The sequence below is a fragment of the Meles meles genome, chromosome 4, assembly GCF_922984935.1.
Source record: "Meles meles chromosome 4, mMelMel3.1 paternal haplotype, whole genome shotgun sequence".
NCBI lineage: Eukaryota > Metazoa > Chordata > Mammalia > Carnivora > Mustelidae > Meles > Meles meles.
In genome coordinates this window covers 104,154,455-104,177,090 of record NC_060069.1, presented here as the reverse complement: position 1 = coordinate 104,177,090, position 22,636 = coordinate 104,154,455, and the positions used below count along the sequence as shown (strand labels likewise).

The following is a 22,636-nucleotide window of genomic DNA, read 5'->3' as shown; positions in this document are numbered from 1 at the left end:
CATTTTGCTTGACTTAGCCAGCTTCACTAAAATTTTGCATTTGGAAATTTTTTAAAAGGGTGTTAAACTCAAGAAAAGCACAGAAAGGTGACATTTCAAAAGTAGATGTTGGGATATTTCTTTATACGGAGTGATTTTTCTATGAGGAATAAAAAATGTGAACTCTAGGGGCTCCTGGGTGTCTCAGTAGTTAAGCATCTGCCTTTTGCTCAGGTCATGATTCCAGGGTCCTGGGATTGAGACCAGCATCAGGCTCCCTGCTCAGCAGGAAGCCTGCTTCTCCCTCTCCCACTCCTCCTCCTTGTGGTCCCTCTCCCACTGTGCCTTTCTCTGTCAAATAAATAAATAAAATCTTTAAAAAAAATTTTTTTAAAATGTGAACTCAAACATGTGCCATGGTGTACTTGGAAAAAAAAGCACTGTATTGAAGTGCCCTTTAAACACCAGAAGATACACGATGAACACTTTCTTTTGATTAACGATGGGATACTCCTCCAGGAAAACAAAAACAAAAATTTCCTGTAATACCAGGCAGCTCAAAGAACTGAAAAGCAGGCTCAAATGAATGTTAAGAATAACCTGGAAGAGGAGGGTGCCTGGGTGGCTCAGTGGATTAAGCCGCTGCCTTCAGCTCAGGTCATGATCTCAGGATCCTGGGATGGAGCCCCGCATCGGGCTCTCTGCTCAGCCGGAGCCTGCTTCCCCCTCTCTCTCTGCCTGCCTCTCTGCCTACTTGTGATCTGTCTGTCAAATAAATAAAATCTTAAAAAAAAAAAAGGGGGGGGGCGCCTGGGTGGCTCAGTGGATTAAGCCGCTGCCTTCGGCTCGGGTCATGATCTCAGGGTCCTGGGATCGAGCCCCGCATCGGGCTCTCTGCTCCGCAGGGAGCTTGCTTCCTCCTCTCTCTCTGCCTGCCTCTCTGCCTACTTGTGATCTCTCTCTGTCAAATAAATAAATAAAATCTTAAAAAAAAAAAAAAAAAGAATAACCTGGAAGAGGAATAGGGGACAATATGAGCAGGAGTTATGTGCATTGAGAGGTGCCTGGGGCACAGGCATTGCAGGGGCCTGTGGAGTAACCCTGAAGTTGAAGTGGGCTGGTCAGTGACTGGATGTCAGCCTTCACTTTTCTCTCAGCAAAGCCAGATGCTTGCTTTTCACATAAGCCCCTCCTGAGTCACCCAGGAGCTGCCTGATCTGAAGCCCTTGGGGGTGGGGCGTTCCGATTTTGCCTGTTGACCAGGATGTTTCTGTGATTATTGCTGTGCAAAGTTCTCATACCATTAGAGACCATATAGTATACCACCATGAAAAAGTATCATTTGAAGGAGTAGGGAATACTGCAGAAAGCAGGGAAATGAGTTTGTGTGCCTACAGGCCTCTGGATTTGAGAGTTTCCTTTTAAAATGGCATTTCCAAATAGCGCCAGCTGCTCTCTGAACGCCCCAGAACTTCCATTTCATCTGTGAAAAGGGCATCCTACCCACCACCCGCCCTGCCCTATGGGGGTCCTGTGAATATCAATGGGACAAAGAATTTGGAAGAAGGCTTCAAATACCTGAGTAATACAAATAGAAGTCATCATTATTCCCTCCTCTGTAAGATGGGAGTAAGAGGTGTGTAAGTAAATCTTCTTTATGTAACTGCTGAAACAAACCATCCTAGAGGTTGTCATCCAAATATGATATATTTCACCTTTCTCAGCCTTCTTATTCCCCCTATTTCTGCCGCCTCTGTGGTTTATTAAAATGTAATACATTCTAAATGTGTGTGTGTGTGTGTGTGTGTGTGTGTGTGTGTGTGTGTGTGTGTGTAGAGGAAAGACACAAGGAAAGAAACATCATCTGCGGTCGTGTTCAGCATCTGAGCGTTGGCTTCCTGGAAGGCCGGAGGAAGGACCCTTCTTGAGGTCCCAGGACTAGCCCCCGCCAGCAAGTTCCCCAGCCTGCAGTCCCCGCGGCGGCGCCCGCCTCCCTTCTGCCCGGCTGGAGTAACCGAGGGAGGGGACTGGGCCGCGGAGGGGTGGGAGCGCTCGGAGGGGCAGCCCGGACGGACGCCGGCCAATCGGAGCGCGCTCCGCCAGCGGCCAATCACGGGCCGCGTAGCCCGGCAAATCTGCCCGGCAGTGCGGGGCGGGGCTGCCGGGAGTCCGGGTGCCGCCGGTTACACTTCTGAGCGCCTTCGGAAAGCCACAGGGCAGGGGGAGTGTGTGCTGAGAAGCGCCAGGGAGGAGGAGAGTAGGCAGGCCCAGCTTCTGGGCCAGCCCGGTGACACACAGAGAGGCATAAATCCGGCTGGTGATGTTGCGTCCGGGCGCTCACGTGTGTAGAGACCCACCGGCTTGTCCGTACGCCGTAAGGGCACCTGTCGTGTGAGTGGCTCCGGGCGTGGCTGCTTGTCGGACGTTCAGTTTCTGTAAGATTGCTCTCTAGGGGCCTACCTAACCCCTGCTCCAGAGAGGAACGTAAGAAGTTTAACGGAGCCGGGTCTGAGCAGATTAAGAGAGTGGAACAGCGGCTGGGCCGGAGAGGGTGGGGACTGCGGGGGCTGGAGGGTAGGGAACCACCTACTTGCCCCGTCTCCCCGGCAGAAAGGTCTTTTGGCAAGACTGGCTTGACAAAGATGGCCCTGGAATGTCCAGAGTCCGGGCCGTGATGATCCCTGAATGAGTGGCACCGGGCTGAGCCTGGGCAGTTTGTTGACTGACAAAGAGGGATGCTAGCAGTTAGGAAGGTAAGGAGGAAACTCAGGATGGGGACCATCTGCTCCCCCAACCCCAGCGGGACAAAGACATCATCGGAGGTCTGCAATGCCGACTGGATGGCCTCGCTCCCCCCTCACCTCCACAACGTCCCCCTTTCCAATCTGGCAATCCCAGGTACTCTTCTATTCCTACTTGTTCCCACTGTGTTTGCTTCTGCCATTTTAGTGTTGTTATTATTAATGGATTGGGTTGCTTTTCTGTTGTGCTGAGAAAATTGTCAGTGGCCTTACTAAACGTTTTTATTTCCAACCAAAAACTTAACACTGAAGCAGCTGCTGTAAACAGATTTAAGTACACTGCATCATTGGCAAAAGGGGCTTGGGAGAATGGAAGCACCATTTTTTGGTTTATTTACATCTTTTTGTTTGTGTTTTGTTTTTACTTGGTAGCCTCATTCTAAGAATGTTACATTCCCAATATTGGGACCAGGCCATGTGAGTACCTGAATCACTTAAAGAAAAAAGGAGAGCTCACCAGTAATGAATAAAAAGTCATTAACGATTTTCAATGTGGATCAAAATTAAAACTGAAAAGTATTTTCTTTCTCATTAATTTGACCTTGCATATAGGAAAAACAAACAAAGATTAGCATTAGGTAACAGGTTCAGAACCAGGACTTAGTTCAAAGACACATATTTTTGCTGTTGGAAAAGCCAGAAATAGAGAATGCAAATGCTCATCAGAGGTCACAGGCAGTCATTAGGTGTGATGAGGTGGTGTTTGAAGATTTGTCTATATATACACAGGTGTCTGCCTGACTGATCTAGAACCAGAGCACGGAAAAACACTTCTCCTCCAGCCACGGTTTCTATCCTAGGGGTTTTATGCCTTGGTATCACTCTCATTAAATTTGTTAAATATGTCCTCTTCCTTCCACTCAAAAGCTGGCTAGAACATGGTTTCCAGGGAGGACCATTTGGACTACAGTGATCTTGGTCTGCTGTGCTGGGCAAAGTCCCAGATGCCTGTACTTGAAAAGGACCCCTAGGAGCAGGGGATGGACTACTGCCAATGTTTTCTCTCACCTAGAGACATAACAATTGATGTTGAGCCCTAGACTTCCAGACAAACTCGCAAGCATCCCTGGGAGCAGTCTGATTTTTGTGCATGACCTCATGCAACCCAGATCTTTGCTTTCTATGCATGGGGAAGAGCAGAGCTGCTTCAGATGCAGCCTTTTCCTTACTCGCCTCTTGTTTTGGAGGTCTTCCAGGTTCATTGTCCTTATGGGCTCTTGCTGCTTTTGAGCAAGGAGAAGGCTGCTAAATCTCTTCATAGTTATGATCACTTGTGTTTTATCAGCCATTGACTATAGTTCCTTGGGAAATGCCAGATGGTCATGCCTCAGAACAGGTCTTTTCCATGTTTAATTGATGCCTGTGGAGTCATCACTGAAATGCACGGGCTTCTTTTAACATTAGTCATCTGTCTTCAGGCTTTCTGGTGGAATTGTTTGGTCAGGTGGTATGGCAGGTAGTGTGTGCTTGCAAACAGCATGGCATCTGAGGCAGGCCCTAAATGACTCTGTCATTCAGGGCATGTCCGGGCTTCCTCCTTCCTGTTGTACTTTGGACGGACAGATCAGACCACAGCCCCAGCCCTGCCAGTGGCTTGGATATGTGCTCTGACACCGCGACTCCTGAAAGGAGCTGGGCATTCGTTCTGCAATCTATAGGGTATCTCACAGTTACTAGAATTGCCCGGGGAAGTGGACAAATAGCCGGAGCCTGCTGTTGTAACTGGAAATGCTGTGATCAGTCACTATGGAGGACATAGGAATTTGTTCACCCTGCTTTGTGAAGTCTGGTCCTTCTATGTGGAAGAAAGAAAAAAAAAAAAAGGAAGAAAGAAAGAAAAAGAAAAAATGACCTTGACTCCTCAACATGCTGAATTCATTTCTGTGAATGTCCTTTTCCCAGCAGTGGAAGGGGCATGAGCATATGTATATATGAGCTCAACACAGGAAAGTCGCGTGTAAGTGCTAGCCACTTATGGACGTCTCCCCACCAACCATCCTTCCCCCCCACCAGTTTCCTTTCCCCTCCCTCAAGCTTAATATTCCCTAGCTAATGGCTAGCACTCAATTTCTGCCAAGCCTTGTGGAGAAATTCTGAAATACAGAAGGCATTCAGGAAGTGGAATCCATCGTCTTCCTCCCCCATTTCCCCTACACCTCTTCCCCTTTGCGATCACCTTCAGCATAATTGTTCTTCCTTATTAAGTGCTAACCCCAGCACCCACTGGCAAACATTATATACCTCAACTATCTATACCAAAATAGCTATAACTATACCATACACATATATACCACATATATCATATATATACACATATATATATCATATATAATTGTGAACTATACCAAGCTAACTATACCAAGATAGCTACTAACATCCTCGTTTTGGAAATAAGAAAAGAGATTAAGTAATTTTTTTTAAAGATCACACAAATAGTAAATAACAAAACTAACAATTAAGTCCCTGTCTAGCCAGCTCCAAAACCCCATGCACTATCCCTGTGCCCCTCAGGGGGCCTTGGGGAGCACAGAGCAGCTGTGTGTGTGTGTGTGTGTGTGTGTGTGTGTGTGTGTGTGTGTATGTGTACTGAGGGAGGGGGTGGTGGTCTCTAATAACTAAAAACCAGTTTTCACAGTCTGTCCTCTGCGGCAAATGAAATTATGTGTAAGACTAGGTGGTCCTTATCTGAGTGATTATATATCACTGTGAAGAGATAGGCAGACATACATGTATATAAATTATATATCTGAGTAATATATATATTTACATGTTTATAATTATATATGATATATATGATATATGTGGTATATATGTGTATATATAGTTGTATATATGTATGAGTATATATGTATATGTGTGTGTGTACATATATCCCTGTTTAGAATTGGAACCCAGGAAGTTTTAAATTCAGATTTATTGCTTAGACCTATTTTGTGTGATGTGTATGCACATGTGTGTGCTCCTGTGTGCCAACAGACAACGACATAGGGTGTCTGTAAGATTGTGTCAGATCTGTTAGGATGGGGGTGGGGTGGCCCCAGGGAAAGGTCAGAGAAAAGGCAGGAGTTCTGGCAATAATAGCAGAACTGGGATGGAGTAAACTAGGTTATATTTGAACGCATCTGCTGCATTTGCCTAAGGCGTGATGGGAGAGAACAGGTGTGCATATACCTCTCAACAAAGCCTTGATGTATTATTTTACTTATACAACTGCTAAGAACACCTGTTAGAATGGCCAGTATCACCCAAACATATTGAAATATTCTGGAGAAGAACTTCAGAACAAATCTCATTGCCAACCATTTAGACTGATTGGAGACCCCAAGGGTAAAGGATCTGGAAGTTGCAAAAGTCAGATTTTATTAAAGCTTTAAACCCTACAAACATTTTCACTGACATTGGTGAAAGCATGATATTCTTTATGGACAAATGGACTGATAGAAAAAATGTTTTCTATAACGTGTATAGTTTTCAGTAAATTCTTTTTCTATATTTTAGTGTATTTCTTTTCGTGTCTTTTTTTTTAGATTTTTTTTTTAAATCATGTTTTTCCCTTTTTATTGAAGGTGAGAAATTTGATATTGTTGGTTCTGGCTGTGTGATATTGAAGAAGCATCTGAATTTCTCAGGACTTAGTTTCTTCATTTGTAATTAAGCTGTTGGATTAAATGAAATATAGAGTCTTTTCCAAATTAAAAATTCTGTGATTAACTAAATCAAATAAACTATAAATGCCCATTCTTTGTTCAAACGTGTAAAGAGATGGGAGGAGTAAGACATTTTATGTCTAAAAGCCCTTTTATGCCTCTTTAAAACAAGAAATTATTTTTGGCATGTGCAAACAAGTACTCACAACTGCCAGAATGAAGCAGGGTCCTCTCACTTTAGCATCCTAAAAGGGACTATAGAATAACTGGTCTAAATAAACTGACCCTGAGTACATATTAAGAAACCTCCATGCTCAGGCCTGGGGGAGACCCAAAGATGAATCAGGTATCAACCTGAGTATAAAAGGGCTTACAATTTAGTTTTATATATATAAATTACCATATACAGTTAAAAATAACTGGGGCAAATATTAAAACAGAGATTAAAGAAGGTGTGATGGAAGCACACAGAATGGAAAGACTAATTCCCATTAGTTGCTACTTCTCAGATTAGGAACTACTTCGTTGAAAAAATGGCATTTGACCCAAGATTTGAAGAATGGTCAAAATTTCAAGGGATGTGATTAGGTAGGGAGTCTGGGTTAGAAGGGGACTTTCCTGAAAAAATGAACCAATTAAGCTCTGGGATGGGGGTAGATGGGAAATGGTTAGAGGACTTTCTCTCCTGCCTCTCAGTAATGCTTTGTTAATACATTTATCATAGCATTTCTGAACGCATTGTTATTTTTGGCTACCTGTCATCCATATCATCTATGAACAACTTGTACGCAGAGAATATGTCTTATTTCTCTTTATAATCCTAGGTCCTAGTTCAGGATGACAGCTTGGTCATTGGTGTCAAGTGGATGACTGAATACAAGAGACCAGGAGAGTAAAGGTGCTGGACAGTGGCTCACTTGCAGCCACCATCATGTTTGATTGTGGTCAGAGCTAAACTGAATGGATTGGTTAGGTTTTCCTGACAAAAAAGCCATATGAAGCCACCTGAACATTTCCAACCAGCTCTTGTTATTTCTGCATAGTGTTCCCATAGCTTTAGATAAAGCTCATTACTGAGCCTCATTAGAAGTGAAAATTCTGAGGCAGAACAAAATGATCAGGAGAGTCAGAAGAGGAATTCTGGTGTAACTTGTGTCCTAGGAACAATTCTTTCACCTTGCATCCTTTCTGCCTTCTCTCTTCCCTTGTCAAATGTGAGCTTCTCATGTTTCCTGCCTGGCCTCAGCCTCAGCCTGCTCTCATTTCTTGTTCCCCTCTTCAGCTTCCTTCCACTGACCTGGACTCTCCCTTTTCAACCCTCGCTCAGATGCTGCTCACTGCTCTCCAGTTCCCAGACCCTTCTCTGTTCTCATCTTCCTGGGGATCATCCTCTTCCTTTTTACCTTTCTGGAATTCTATCCCTGCCCCATGCAGTTCTGCCTTTGACCACTTGATGAGTTCTGTCGCTCTTCTCACTTCCCACACATGCGTCACACAGACATAGAGATAACTACAGGGGCAGGATGAAAGGATCATTGCTCAAATTCTGCTTTTGGAAGTCGGATTAGGTCTGGTGTATCCAAGAGAGATTTGGGGACCCAAAAGGGCATAACATACATTGTGGAACAAGAATTCTAGCTTGGCTCTGCTTTGAGGACAGTATGAGCCATGAGTTGGCCCTAGAAAGAACCCCTATACCCACAGGATTTGAGGCTATGGAAAAACAAGGACCAAACTGAGTCTACCAGGGCTGACCCAATCAAGAAAAACAATTAAATGCAACCAAAATGGATTCTTAAGTGGGAATACATTTTTTGATGCCGCCCCACCCCGAGTGGTCAGGGGAAGGAATAAGAAGATTCTATGACTTTGGTGTTCTTATTAGTAGGTGTTTCTTCTAAGGAGGCTCATCACATCCTTGGGTTTCCCTACCAGTGCCCCCCAATCACACAAAAGCCACAGGGAATTCAGGAGTCACTTGTGTCTTTAAGAAGCAGAACTAAACATAGATTGGCTTAGACCATTAATGTGAGCCACTCAGTCTGGATTTGAACTTCAACTCTGTCCCTCATGACTCTGTAACCTGGCAGGTTACTCACTCTCTGTGCTACGGTGTCCTTCTCTGTAAAACAAGAGATAATAATGGCACTACATCATTTATTTAGTGTGACAATTAAATAAACTAATGCATATACCATATGCTTAGAATAGTTTCTGTCACATGATATGTCATTAAAAGTTAATTATGGTGGATTTAGTAAAAACCTGCACCTAGAATGGACAACCAAAAAGAAGTGTAAGATCAGTCTCTCCCTTCAGGCAATGTACAGTGTAGTTAAGGAGCTGACCTTCCAGTAAGCCATGTGGCTCATTGTTCTGTCTGATCAGATCAGGATAACGTGAAAGGTCATCCCCTCAAAGGGGCTTAGAATTAAGGGAAGGATACATGGAGGGTTGCCCAGGATGTGAGTACCAAGGGAGACGTAGTACAGTACGAGGGCAGCTGATCAAGAGAGCCAGAAAATCCTCTTTAGCTACTTACTATGGCCCCCATCCTAAACTCCGAAAGCCTCACAGTCCTCCCAAACACACATCACCCCCTACACACAGACTAATACACACCTCCTACCCATCACCCAGTGCACACACTGAGCTATGTCCTCAGGAGAGCCCAAATTTTCATGCCTGTTGCAGTTTTCCTGTGATAAAAATCTTGCAGTCCATTCCCACTGCCAACTCAAATCCTAGGAGCCTGCCCCTTAACCCGCATGCTACTGTTTCAGCTGGGCTTCCGAAGCTGACAGTTGGCTTCTGTCACATGGTTTGAGCTAACTACACCCCCCCCCCGCCCCCATCCCCAATTCATCCAGGGGACAGGTTGGCTCCAGTCTCCCCCCACCCCCCCACCCCCAAAAGCTTCTAAGTACAGGCAGCTAGAAGTAACTGTTAGTGAAAGGCTTAGCCTTTGGGAAAAGCTTGAACCTCTTTACAAATGCGGAGTAACCCTAATGAGAGTTTCAAACCAGGCCTGCAGAGGAGGGGTTATTTATAGACGTAGTAGTAGGTGGGTGTGTTTGTGTGTGTGAAAGGATATGAAACAAGAACCAAACTGAGGTAGAGGAGCACTGTGGCGGTGCGTGTTTGAGTCGTTTCATGCCTGGCAGAACCAGGGCCCTTCCCTTCTCACAGCTCCAGGAATTTGAATTATATTGCTGAGCGCCCATGAGGACCAAACGGTACCCAGGAGGATTGCATTAATAGGTCTCTAGTAGCTGCAGGATAACATGGGTTTGGCCACAGAGGCAGGCATTGCTCTCAGGGGATGTGTAGGTTGTGCTATGAAGTGTTGGTGGTCTTCCTTGCTTCATGGTCTACGAAGAAGCTGGAATTTTCTAAGAGAATAACAGGTGGGTTTTGTTTTTTTAATTTCCAATTATTCTAGAACTATTGGCCGTAAGATATTCTTTTTTTCCAGAGAGTGTTCTGTCGCTCTTTTTTCTCCTCTGTACGGACCTGACAATATCAAAATAAGGGAAGTACCAGGAAGGATTTGTGCCCCAACGCTAATATGTTGGAGCGCGCAGCAGTCTGAAGTGATGGTAGAACTGAACCACTCCTAGCTGCTGTCAGACTGAGATGAATAGTTTATGAACATGTGTGATCTGAAGGGTATATGCAGAAGGCAATATTCTTATAAAGTATAATTAAAACCAGGTGAAAAAATGTCCTCCTTACTGAACTTGGAGCTCAGGTCATTGTCATGGCAGGAGGTGCCCAAATGGATATCTGCAAGAATTATATGAGCACATGGTGGCAGTTTGGCAGAAAAAAATTACAGGTATCTGTTTATCCCTTTTGCTTCTTTTGGTTTTCATGGCCTAGATTTCAAACATGTATTCATTTAAAGGGAAATCAGATGTTCAAAGGATATTTGTTGTGTGCCTTTTGTGCGAGGTACTGTGTTAGATGAGGTGAACATAGAGAGAAGATTCTTCTCCCTGATTTTCGTGAATTATGATCTTGCAAGAGAAGAAAGCTAAAATTCAAATACTATGGAGAAGAATGCATATGGGACTATAACACTCAGAAAGCCAACTTCCAATTCCATTTACTGGGAGGAGGCAGGAAGCCTGCTAGATTGGGGTTTCAAGAGGAGATGAGCCTTGGGTTGAATCATAAAGAGTAAGTAGTAAACAGCCAGGTGTTACAGGTAGAGGGAAGTTTGTCACAATGTAGAGGTACCGAGGAGAGGGAGATTAGGGTGACCTTGCAGCAACCGAAGCAGTCTGGTGTGGTCAGAACATAGACTTTATTTAAACAGAGATGAGACTGGGAAAGTAGGTTAGTGAGTCTTACGTGTCATGCGAAGATTAAACTTTAAACACTATCCCAGGGCAAAAAGCAGCCATTGAAATACTTGGTCAGGAGTAGGGGAAAAGTCCCCAGATAACTGCATAAGGATGAAGAGAAACAAAATGGCGCCTCAGTTATTAGAAATGCTGAGGGGTAATATGAGAAACTTACTCCTTTTTTCATTTCTATTTAATACATATGTATTGATTTCCTCTCATATGCCAGGCCCTCTCCTAGACACAGTGATGATCATTACACACAGTTCCTTTCTTCAATGAGCTTACAATCTAGTTGGAGAAATAGACCTTTTTTTTTTAATGTTTTATTTATTTCTTATTTTTTATAAACATATAATGTATTTTTATCCCCAGGGGTACAGGTCTGTGAATCGCCAGGTTTACACACTTCACAGCACTCTCCATAGCACATACCCTCCTCAATGTCCATAACCCCGCTCCCCCTCTCTCAACCCCCTCCCCCCAAGCAACCCTCAGTTTGTTTTGTGAGTCACTTATCGTTTGTCTCCCTCCCAATCCCATCTTGTTTCATTTATTCTTCTCCTATCCCCCTAACCCCCCATGTTGCATCTCCACGTCCTCATATCAGGGAGATCATATGATAGTTGTGTTTCTCCGATTGACTTATTTCACTAAGCATGATACCCTCTAGTTCCATCCACGGAAATAGACCTTTTTTTTTTTCAAAGATTTTATTTATTTGGGAGAGAGAATGTACATGCACATGCACAAAAGTGGGGGCAGGGGCAGAGGGAGAAGTAGACTCTCCACTGAGCAGGGATCCCTATATGGGACTCAATTCCAGGACCTTAAGATCATGACCGAGCTGAAGGCAGATGTTTAACTGACTGAGGCACCCTGGAGAAATGGGCATTTAATCAAGTAGTTATATTGTACGTGATGAGTAACTGCTCTTTAAAAAACAAAACAACAACAAAACCCCAGGTAGTTGTGACACCATATACTATAGAATGGGGAGGTAGAACTTACTGCTAGAATAAGCACATGGCATGGGAGTCTAGCAAAGCCTCCTGGAGGAAGTGATGAATAGACTGCAATGGGAAGGATGCATAGGAATTAGCCAAGAGGATGAGAGTGTCCTAGAAGAGGAAATAACATGGGTGAAGACAGACCTCAAAGAGAGAGAATGGCGCACTTAACAAACCAAAATCATTCATGGTAGTTGTACTATAGGTTTTCAGGAGTGGGGGGCAAGGAGTAAGGTGGCAAGATACGGGAAGGTCTAATAAGCCATTTTTTTTTAAAGATTTTATTTATTTATTTGACAGACAGAGATGACAAGCAGGCAGAGAGGCAGGCAGAGAGAGAGGGGGGAAGCAGGTTCCCTGCTGAGCAGAGAGCCCGATGCGGGGCTTGATCCCAGGACTCTGGGATCATGACCTGAGCCGAAGGCGGAGACTTTAACCCACTGAGCCACCCAGGCACCCCCTAATAAGCCATGTTAAAGTCATTTAGCTTTACCTCAGTGATGGCGGGAAGGATGTTAAGCAGTTGAATGACAAGGTCAGCCCTGTGTTTTGAAAAGACGGCTCTGGCTGCAGTCCACAACGTACGTATATTGGATTTGGGAGTACTGGACCCATCTGAACCAGCTGGGTTGTTGATGAGGCCATCCAAGTGGAAGGGGATGCTACCTGAGAAGGAGAGTGTCAGTATGGAACAAGGAAAAGGGAAGACACAGGAGATACATTGGAGAAAGTATCAATAGGACAGGCAATTACATTGGAGGCTGAAAAAAGGGATACAGGAGGAAAAGGAAGTTAGGGGTGGTAGAGGGAAGCAGGTGTGCTGAGTTTGGGGCATGTTGAGTTTGAGGGACCTGTGGGACTTATCAGAATTGGGAGAAGGGCATAGACAGCAATCAGTGGAAAACATTTCAGAGTTCAGTCTTACTTTTCCCAATTTACCCAACACCAGACCCTCACCCACAGCTACTATTAAATCCAATATAAGAAGATTTGAGTTTGAAATCAGTGTCTTTATTTTATTTATTTATTTAGGTATCTACTAAAATTTTACTTTGTTCAGGAGCTCTGTCCAAAACTTCTAGTCCCAGATAAGTGATCCTCAGAAGCTCATCGAGTGTTTGCTTATTCTGCATGAATTCTCTCATGTCTTGTTTTAATGATTGCTTCAGCCATATTAGCAGCTTGGAGGTGAGAGTTAAGGTTAGCTCTGTGTACTATAGGACAAACCAGCTGTGAAATGCAAACGTTTAGTAATTTTACCATGCCGTCAAATACAATTTATTTCACGCACTCACATCCTGGGTTATACCAAAAGGCTTAATAAAAGCAGAATAATTTTGTAGTAAAATATTTAATTTAATATAACTTCTCCTTCTACCCTAAACATTTTCCTCTTTTCCCCTATGCCTTTGAATTATTCTTATTTTTGTGTTGGAAACTGAAAAGTTGTTAAAGAGAACGTGATTATTTTGGAACTGAGAAGGCTTATCAGAAGCAACACAGAGTGATAATTAGCAAAATAGGGAAAGAATTTCTTATTAATGAATTAACGATACAATCTCTTACTCTGGGATGGGGGTCAGAGTCCACCGGACCTTTGAAGAAGAGAAAGTCCTTCAGAAGAAAGTAGATGCCCATCTATCTCTAGAGGGCTTAAAATGCCTCCCATACATATAATTGAAACCTCTCTGATTCACATAAATCCTAGGATGTTGGGGCCAATTCAGAAGATATCTGGGGCAGTGGAATTTTCATGGTGTCCAGCAAGAGCCCAGGTGAGGCTTGGTGCCCCCCAGGACTCCCATCTCAAGGCTAGCAGTGGGGACTGTCAGGCCAGAGAAGCTCTGTTGTATTTGTTTTACATATAAATACCTCATTTGACAACGTTGCAGGTCTCAAAAGCACCATGAGAAGGTCTGATTTACTCCAACTGTCCAGCTCATCCAGCCAGTGGGGGGGGGGGGGGGGGGGTGCGCGGTAAGACCAGGAGTAGCCCTCTGGATTCCCAGGCTAATGTCTTCAGTCCTCAGATGGTGGGATGCCTGTTGGCTACTCAGCGCATAAAAATAAGTTGATCAGCATCCTCTGCTTTCCAGTGTTCTGCCTAACCCCACTGCTTTGTTGCGTTGTGAATAATCCCAAATTCAGTGGGCACTTGATTAAAAATTAAATGGACCACATGGCCTTCTCAGATGTTGTGGGCAGTTGGACAGTTGTTATTAATATTCTCCCCCATGCCCTATGGGAAATAATCGAGTCACATAGATGAAGTTTATCACTTTGAGCTGACAGGGTTTAAAGTTGTTATTCTTTGGTTTGAGAATCTGCTAAATGGTCCCCAGATCTCAAGCCTTGGACTCATGTCGGCTAGATTCTGTAGATCCCAAGATGCCTCAGCCTTTCTGCATTTGTCAGCATTTGGAGTCACATTCCCTACAAATGCTGCATTTTTCCCAAGGACCACATTCAGGTGGGTGAAATGGGAGACCCCAAGGAGATGTTATCAGGAAATAATTTACACAGGCATAAGTTGCAGGAAATCTACTCTTTAGGACTTTTCCTTTTAAATTGTTCCATGTGTTGTTTTAATATAGCTGCTCCTTTCATCATCCTTTCTGGCTTATTTTTGTCCTGTGTTTTCTGACATATTCCTCTTCGTTGACACAAATAACTCAAGCTAAAAGGACAGATGGAGGAAAATGGAACTGGGGGTTTACCATTGCTGGGGGTGAGGAGGTGCCAATAGTGAACTCTGCCTGTTTCATGAAGGTGGATGGACCAAACAGAAGTTTGGGAAGGGATCAGAGGACCTAGGCTTACCTGCCCTAGGCAACTCTCTACACATCTATTTATTCAAGCAGTCATGCTTACCTTTATCCTAGATGCATGTATTCAGTGCCTACTGTATACCAGAAACTTAAGCACTGTAGGGATACTCACGGTCAGGTGTCCATGACAGATACAGAGATAATGACCACAAGGTGTCCCAGGTTCATCAAGTTCAAGAGGCTATGGGTGTACAAAGTGAGAAGTACTTAAATCTACTTGGTGGAGTCAGGTGAGCTCACAGACAGATGATTCGTGACCTGGTCACATATAGGTAATGAAAACAAAAAGGCAAGGGGCAATGAATTTGTTCCCAAGGACTGTGAGGGTTTTCTGTTTCCGTCTTCTTTCAAACAAATCTGTTGCTATATTCAGTAATGATAAGGCCCACTTCTTACATGTAACTTGGCAAATGAGTATGTTCTCAGCTCAGGCCACAGACCTATTTTGGAATGCAAAATGACAGTCTGTTCAAATCTCATTTATTGTAATATTCATAGAGATGAAATACCTGATCCATAACACAAGATGCTTTCTACAAAATCTATCCTAAACATTTCCATCATTTAGAGATGCATGTTCATTTTTATGTCTGTTCTTAATAAATTTTACCTTATCTCTATTTTTAATTTTTATACACATGAGAAACAGTATAGAGAAGTAATTCAGAGTATGGGTTCTGTTTTAGCATACCTAGGATCAAATCCTAATTACTAGTTAACATGACCTTGAATAAAAAGTTTAACCTCTCTGTCCCTGAGTCTTCTCCTCTGTAAAATGGAGGTAATCACAACATCTGCTTCACAAGCACAAGGTTAGAGGAAACACGGTCTATAAATCTGCCCTCACTCTGATACCAGTTGACGGTTTTGGGGTCCTCAAGATCACCCTTAGTTTCACTAGATAATATGCTAGAAGAACTGACAGGATTCACTGAAAGCTGTTATACTCCCAGTTCTTGTTTATTGTGGCTAAAGGCTACAGTTTAAAATTGACCAGGTATAGAGGTACACAAGGCAGAATCCAGGGGAGTTCCAAACGTGAGGCTTCTGGCTGCCCTGTCTCCCGGTCAGTGGACAGTGCTGCTTTCCTAGCATTAATGGGTGGCAGTATGCACGGAGTCCTGCTAACTGGGGAAGCTCTCTGTGCCTTGGTATCCAGAGTCGTCACTGAGGCTCCACATGGCTGATCTCAGTATCCAGCCCCTCCAAGGTCAAGCATCTATCCACATGACTCAATGCCATCACCATAAATTTCATCCTCAGACTTTGACGTGGCCCCAAAGTCCTCAGGTAAATAAAGATGCTCTTATCAGACAAGCTATTGCAAGGGTTTAAGAGATTCCTTCTCATGGGCAAGGAAGAGGACCAGCCCTCTCCTTGGGCAGGGTTAAATTCTTTACCGCACAGCAAAGTTGTTTAAGAATTGAATGAAATAAAACATGCAATGTGCTGAAAATAATTGCTTAGCACAAAACAAGCAGAGAATAGGACACCTGGGTGGCTTAGTTGGTTAAACCGCAGCATTCCGCTCAGGCCATGATCCCAGGGTCCTGGGATCAAGTCCCACATCGGGCTCCTTACTCCACAAGGAGCCTGCTCTCTCCCTCTGCCTGCTTGTGTGTTCTCTCTCTCTCTCTCCCCTCCCTTCTCTCTCTCTCTCTGATAAATAAATAAATAAAATTTTTAAAAAAAGCATAGATTTTGGATATATAGCTATGACTTTTTTAAAATATTTTTTTATTTTATTTTATTTTATTTGTTTATTTACAGCATAACAGTGTTCATTGTTTTGGCATCACACCCAGTGCTCCATGCAGTACGTGCCCTCCCTATTACCCACCACCTTGTTCCTCAACCTCCCCCCCACCCCCCCCCCACCCCTTCAAAACCCTCTGGTTGTTTTTCAGAGTCCATAGTCTCTCATGGTTCATCTCCCCTTCCAGTTTCCCTCAACTCCCTCTCCTCTCCATCTCCCCATGTCCTCCATGTTATTTGTTATGCTCCACAAATAAGTGAGACCATATGATACTTGACTCTCTCTGCTTGACTTATTTCGCTCAGCATCATTTCTTCCAGTCCCGTCCATGTTGCTACAAAAGTTGGGTATTCATCCTTTCTGATGGAGGCATAATACTCCATTGTGTATATGGACCACATCTTCCTTATCCATTCATCCGTTGAAAGGCATCTTGGTTCTTTCCACAGTTTGGCGACCGTAGCCATTGCTGCAATAAACATTGGGGTACAGATGGCCCTTCTTTTCACTACATCTGTATCTTTGGGGTAAATACCCAGCAGTGCAATAGCTATGACTATTAATAGTCCTTTTTGATGGCCAAATATTTTTCTAGCACCATGCTAGATACTATAGGAAATCTTTAAAAATTTAATGAGATATAGTTTGTAATCTTGTAGGAGATACTAAGGTTCAAATAAAGCAAATAAAAGCAGAAGACAGTGAATGCCACAGTTAAAGAACCAAGCATACTGTGCTAGGAACCTGGGAAAGGGAGTGATTACTTGCAGTTGCAGGTCAAGGAACAGCTGCTTGGGAAGACACCTGGGAGCTGGTCTGAGGATGGACAGGATTTTGATATGGATAGAAGGTGCATTCCAGACACAGGGAACCAAATGGATGAAATTGGAGATGGGAAAGCAAGGGTCGTCATGACTCCCTGTACAGGTGACAGGAGAAAGCAGTGGAAAGGACTGGGCAGACAGACGTAGGGCAGATGAGAGAGGTTTTCACGGTGGTGTGAAGCACTTCCTGCTTTATCTTGTAGACGGTAGGGAGCCAGTGACAATCTAGGAACCAAAGAAAACCCAAAAGAAAATCTCCTGTCTCTCTTTATGACTCCAGTCTTTGCACATGCTCTTTCCTCTACTGGCACAGCCTCCCTCCCAACAGCCCCCACTTCACTTGGCCCAAGACTACTTATCCTGTAAGAAGTAGCCCAGTACCATGTCTGTGCATGCTTCCATTATGGGACATATTATGTGCCACTGGAATGCTTTACCTGTCTTTCCACTGCACACAGCGCTGTTTGGGGCACCTCTGTATAGTCAGTGTCTGGTTCAGAATAAGTACCTTGTGCAAAAAAGGGAGGGAACCAAAGAGAAAATGTGGAATCCTGAAATATCTACAGAGAATTTAAGTATGGAGAGCAGATATTTCTAGTTAATTTAAGGAGAAAGTAGGACATAGAGAAAGTAACAATGCCTAAAGTAAGACAAAATCTTATAATTGCATTGCAGAGCTCTCTTAAGGTGTCCCAAGGTTTTATAAAATAAAAATAATCATAATAATAGAAGAAGAACTTACTTACACAACACTTATAAAGTATTCAGTAGGGGGCTTATATTGTTCTACTTGATTTATGTAAACCTGCCTGGTTAAACTTTACAACCCAACGACAGAAGTACTATTAGCTCCATTTTTCAAATGAAGAAAGTGAAATACAGGGAATTTAAGCAAATTGCAACAAAAATCCCAGTAACAATACGAGATTATAAAAACTAGATCTTGCCAAATTCATTTAAGTGCACTTGAATAAAAGACATCTGTAGAGTCGGAAATTGACCAGTGTTGGGCTGTCACTTCAGTTCCTTTTGTTGGTTGTAATAAAGAGTACTTTTCTTTTCATCTGAGGCATTTGCTTCCATGCCAGAACTGTAATGCCTCAGCACCCATGAGGATGGCTGTGTTTGAAACACTGCCCGCTAACCTGTTCCGGCTGAACAAGTCACATTTTTTTTTTCAAGACCAAACATCTAGGAGGCTTTTTATTGACTCAAACAGAAGCAGCCCAGTGGTTTAAGTGGTCTGTGTAGTGATCGCCCAGCGAGGTTCCAGCAGAGAAAAGCTCTTTCTGCCTTGATAGCAAAAGATCAGCAGAGGCTTTTAGCAAGTGTAAGCTTGTCAGGACGCTCGTCTTTCAGAGTGGGTGTGTTTTCGTTCACTTTCCCTGCTGTGAGTAATGTACAAATTCTCCTTAAACCTATCATTTGGTGTAATTTAGACTGCTACTTGTTGGCTTTGCCCTCCTCCTTTTTCCCTTTCCTCTGTCGGAGTACCTGGCTTCGTCCTTCATTTGCAGAAAAGAGGAAAAAAACCCTTGTTCTTGACAGGACCAAGCTGAAGAGCTTCCCTGGATCTCGACCATTCTGCAGTTTATCACATGAATCTTAAAATAATCCTGCCCTGTGAAAAATTTCAGCCGAGCAAGGTGACTACAACAGTGTGTTTTTTTTCAAAGTCCCCCCAATAAATTTTATAAAAATGTCAGAGAACCCAACCAAACACCAGCCTTTGGTGTGAAGGGAGCTGTCACATAAATGCTGAACAAGAAGTGAGCTATGGGCTAGTGCCCATACAGACCTATCCCTAGCCAACCATAAGGTGGCCCTCAAGAAAATGAGAACCCGAACCCTTGTGAAGGGCAGGAATTTCTCTAGCAATTTCACAAAATTCTCTGATAAGCCGAAGATAAGTAAAAGACTGGGCTTTATACTGATTTGCTTTTTGCAAATATGATGAGTTAAATTTATAAGCACATTTTCTGCTTAAGTATAGTAAATATGAAAGAAATGTTTCTCATTTCTTTACAATGATGAATAATCCTTCTTAAAATAGGGTCATAAATTCCTTTCATGAGCTGTTAATAAGTTGGAATCATCTGATTCCTAAGGTAGCAGAGATCCTAAGGCTCATTTCACCCACCTTCCTAAATCTGCAGATGGAGCAACCACCCTCCAGTGTGAAGTTACAGTCTAGGTTCACACAAGTTATCGGAGCAGAACGGGCCCTGGGATTCAAGGCTCTGAGCTGAGGAACTATACAGAAAATGTTTCCTCAACTGAGAGAAGGTTAGAGTGCCCTCGTGTGTCCCTACATAGAAATTTTTCATGTCTTTACAAAATAGAAAATTACTTGAATCTTTCCATTCCTGCATTGGAATGAAGGCACGCATTTAGCTCTAAGAACAAACCCTGTGAACACTATGTCTTAGGAAGCAAATATACAATGCATCTGACTTGTTTCATCATTAAGGGTAGAGAAGCAACCGAATCCCTAGAGAGGCTTTCGTGTAGATTCTGGTCTGATAGATCTGGACTTTGTCCCAGGCCACTTGAGATCTTCGTACCCTGAACTGGTTGCAAAACCAGTCTCTGCCCCAGTTCCTTGTCTGAAAAATGCAGATAATCACTGTGCTATGGGATCATGGCAGAGACCCAATGAGATCATGTAGGCAAAGTGCCCAGCTGGACACTAGGTACATAATAAATACTCAGTAAATTGAAGTTCTTGTTATTTTCGGACATGAGCCCTCACCGGGGATCATGGTCGAGTTCATGGTGAAGGAATGGAATGCAAATGCCGGAAGGTCAACAGAATGTCTTTGGGTTGCTTTAAGCTCTTGGATAAAGAGGTTCCCATGAGCTGGCGGTGGTGCGGGGGGGGGGGGGGGCACAGAGGGAAAGGAGAGATCATTTTTAAAGAAATGTATTATTCCTCCAAAATAAATTCTTCATTCAGATGGGGAATTTTCAGTGGAGCTAGGCCAAATGACTTTCCCATAGGTGAAATTTCTTTCAGAGGTAACCTGGTCCCTGGTACCCAGGGTCTGGCAATGAAAGAAAAAAAAAAATCTCTACTCTGAAAAAAAAAAAAGTTTGAAAACCGGATCCTATTTATGTCATTGATCCAGTTCTTTTAGAAGTCTTTATTTATTGAGAGGGTAACCATATTAAAATCAATAAGAGCAGAGGTGGAAAACGGTAGCTGGGTGAATTCATCGTCTGATTTTCATTTGCCTCAACTCTTCATTTGATGGGACAAGCCATCTCAGCATTAAGTGTTGAGCAGAACTGCAGTAAATCAAGTCTGTTTGCCCCGGATGAGCAAAGGTTCCCTCCTCCCCCCAGTAATTCTCACAGCCATCCTTTTCAAACAGGCCGAGCGAGGTATCATTATGTACAATACAAGGAACCTTGACCTTTAAATGTTAGTGGAAATGCAGAGTCGGCGATTCTGTCTTCCACTAGCTTATTGGAGAACTGAGAGAAACAGTCCAATAGTGTGTGTGAGCCGGGAAGGTGGCGGGTGAGGGAAGTCATCACCTGTGCCTCCCTCTTTTTGTGCTTACTTGGTAGAGGAGGGGAGGAGGGAAGGAGAAGAAAGATTAGGCCAGACTCGTTCTCTAAGTACTTATCCCAGATACCATTATCACTGGTACCTTTGCATAGATTATTATCCAGCTGCAAGAAACAGATAAAAGGCTGCTCAGAGCTTGCAAGCCTCGGCCCTGGGGTCGCTCATCCTTTCGGAGAGTCTGTTGCCTTTAAATAAGGCCAATGCGGCATATGAAGCCAAGGCATTTATTATTTATGGAAAGTTCAGCCGGCTCACCTGTGGCGGTGGAGCAGCAGAAGGGAAGCCTGTGCTCCAGGGGCGCCGCAGCACCTGCTCGGCGGGAAGCAACCGGCTCAGCCGCACCTGCGGCGGTGACGCATGCGCCGCAGAACGGGGCTCTCTGCACCGTGGCAGTGCTATTCTGGGCAGTGTCATCAGTCTTTAGCTCGTGGAAGGACAGTCCCTGCCTCACACTTGGAAGTGTCCCGTTGGTGTGGATTAACTGAACAATATGTGGTGTGGTTGCTTTAGTTTCCTCTGGTAGCGTTTAGGAAACTCTCTATTCCCAGTATTCGTGTCATTTTCTGGATTGTGCTTGTTGTTTCTTTATACGTTGCCTTCCTCCTTAGAGGGGCCCGAAAATCTATACATCTTGCGTATGGATGCTTAATATTGCTAGCCCTGTGGTAGCGTTTTAATTCCAGCATACTAAGAAAAAGACTTTTCATAAAGGTCTCTCTTTTTTTAAGAGTTATTTATTTGTTTGTTTGTTTGTTTATTTATTTATTTATTTTAGAGGGAGAGAGTGAGAGAGTGCAAGCGCATAGTGGAGAGGGGGCAGAGGGGGAGGGAAGCTTAAGCAGACGCAGGGCTCAGCCTCGATCTCAGGACCCTGAGATCACAACCTAGAGATCACAACCGGAAGGTCACAACCCGGAGATCGCAACCCCAGCCGGAACCCAGAAGGCACTTAACCACCTGCACCACTCAGGTGCCTCCATAAGGCTTTTTGAAGCCCCTCTCAGTCAGGAAGAAGGCTCTCCTCCTACTTTTCCATCTTCTACCCCTTTGTGTGGCCCTGCCCCACTCCGCAGCCTCCGCCCGCTGACTCTGGTCCAGGCAGCATCAAGACTGGAGGCAAGGAGTCGCAATCCAGCAGGGAGAGCCCTGCTGTGACGGGGCTCCTGAGGGCTGGATGGGGACACGCTTTGCTTCAGACAGGTTTATGGTGTGGCACCCTTTCATTGTCACTTGAACCATACTGATTTGTGATTTAGAAAGAGACATAGAAGTGAGATGGACCACACCTTTGAAAATGCCACCGCTGGTTTGTTTCCTCACCTGGTCTCTCTCCTCAGCCCTGCAGCCCCTGTGATGTCCTCTTTCTTCCTGCTTCTGCTTCCCAGCCTTCCTCTCGCGCCCCCGCCCCCCCCCCCCCCCGCCCCCCGCCACCACCCTCTCTCCCTTTCCTCCGCAGTGCACTTCACCCGCATCTGTCTCCAGGCCTACACACCCGCCCCCACTTAATACTGCTTCAAGCGTGTCCAAAGCCATTAATGCCAAAGATGAATATTTCAGCTGTGCTTAGCAAACAAAAGATACCACAGTTACCAGGATTCACTCTGCTTAGAGAGAGCATGTATTAAAAAGGACTTTTTTTCTTATCACATGTTCATAGTCAAGATAAAGAGGTTCTGTATGCATTAAAAAGAGCTTTTTTTTTTTTTTTTTTTAACATCTTGCCTATATTGTAAGAAATTACTGGTGAAAACCTGTGTCAGCTGGCACCAAATATGGAGTTTATCCACTGTCCCTTGTGGACGGGTCCCTTCAGCTCCTGCTCTGCCAGTGCGCCCTTCCACATGGCTATCCCTGGAGGCCCACAGGCC

General features: G+C 44.0%; 1 protein-coding gene across 2 annotated transcripts in view; it reads left to right on the top strand.

The window, feature by feature from the left end:
• The first annotated feature begins 2,154 nt into the window (after window positions 1–2,154).
• PLCXD2 (phosphatidylinositol specific phospholipase C X domain containing 2) overlaps window positions 2,155–22,636 on the top strand; it is a 52,461-nt gene continuing 31,979 nt past the window's right edge. For both annotated transcript variants that reach the window (XM_046003268.1, XM_046003269.1), the window contains exon 1: window positions 2,155–2,877. In XM_046003268.1, the coding sequence (XP_045859224.1) occupies window positions 2,715–2,877 (163 nt within the window). In that variant the 5' untranslated portion in view covers window positions 2,155–2,714. The remainder of the gene's footprint in view (window positions 2,878–22,636) is intronic.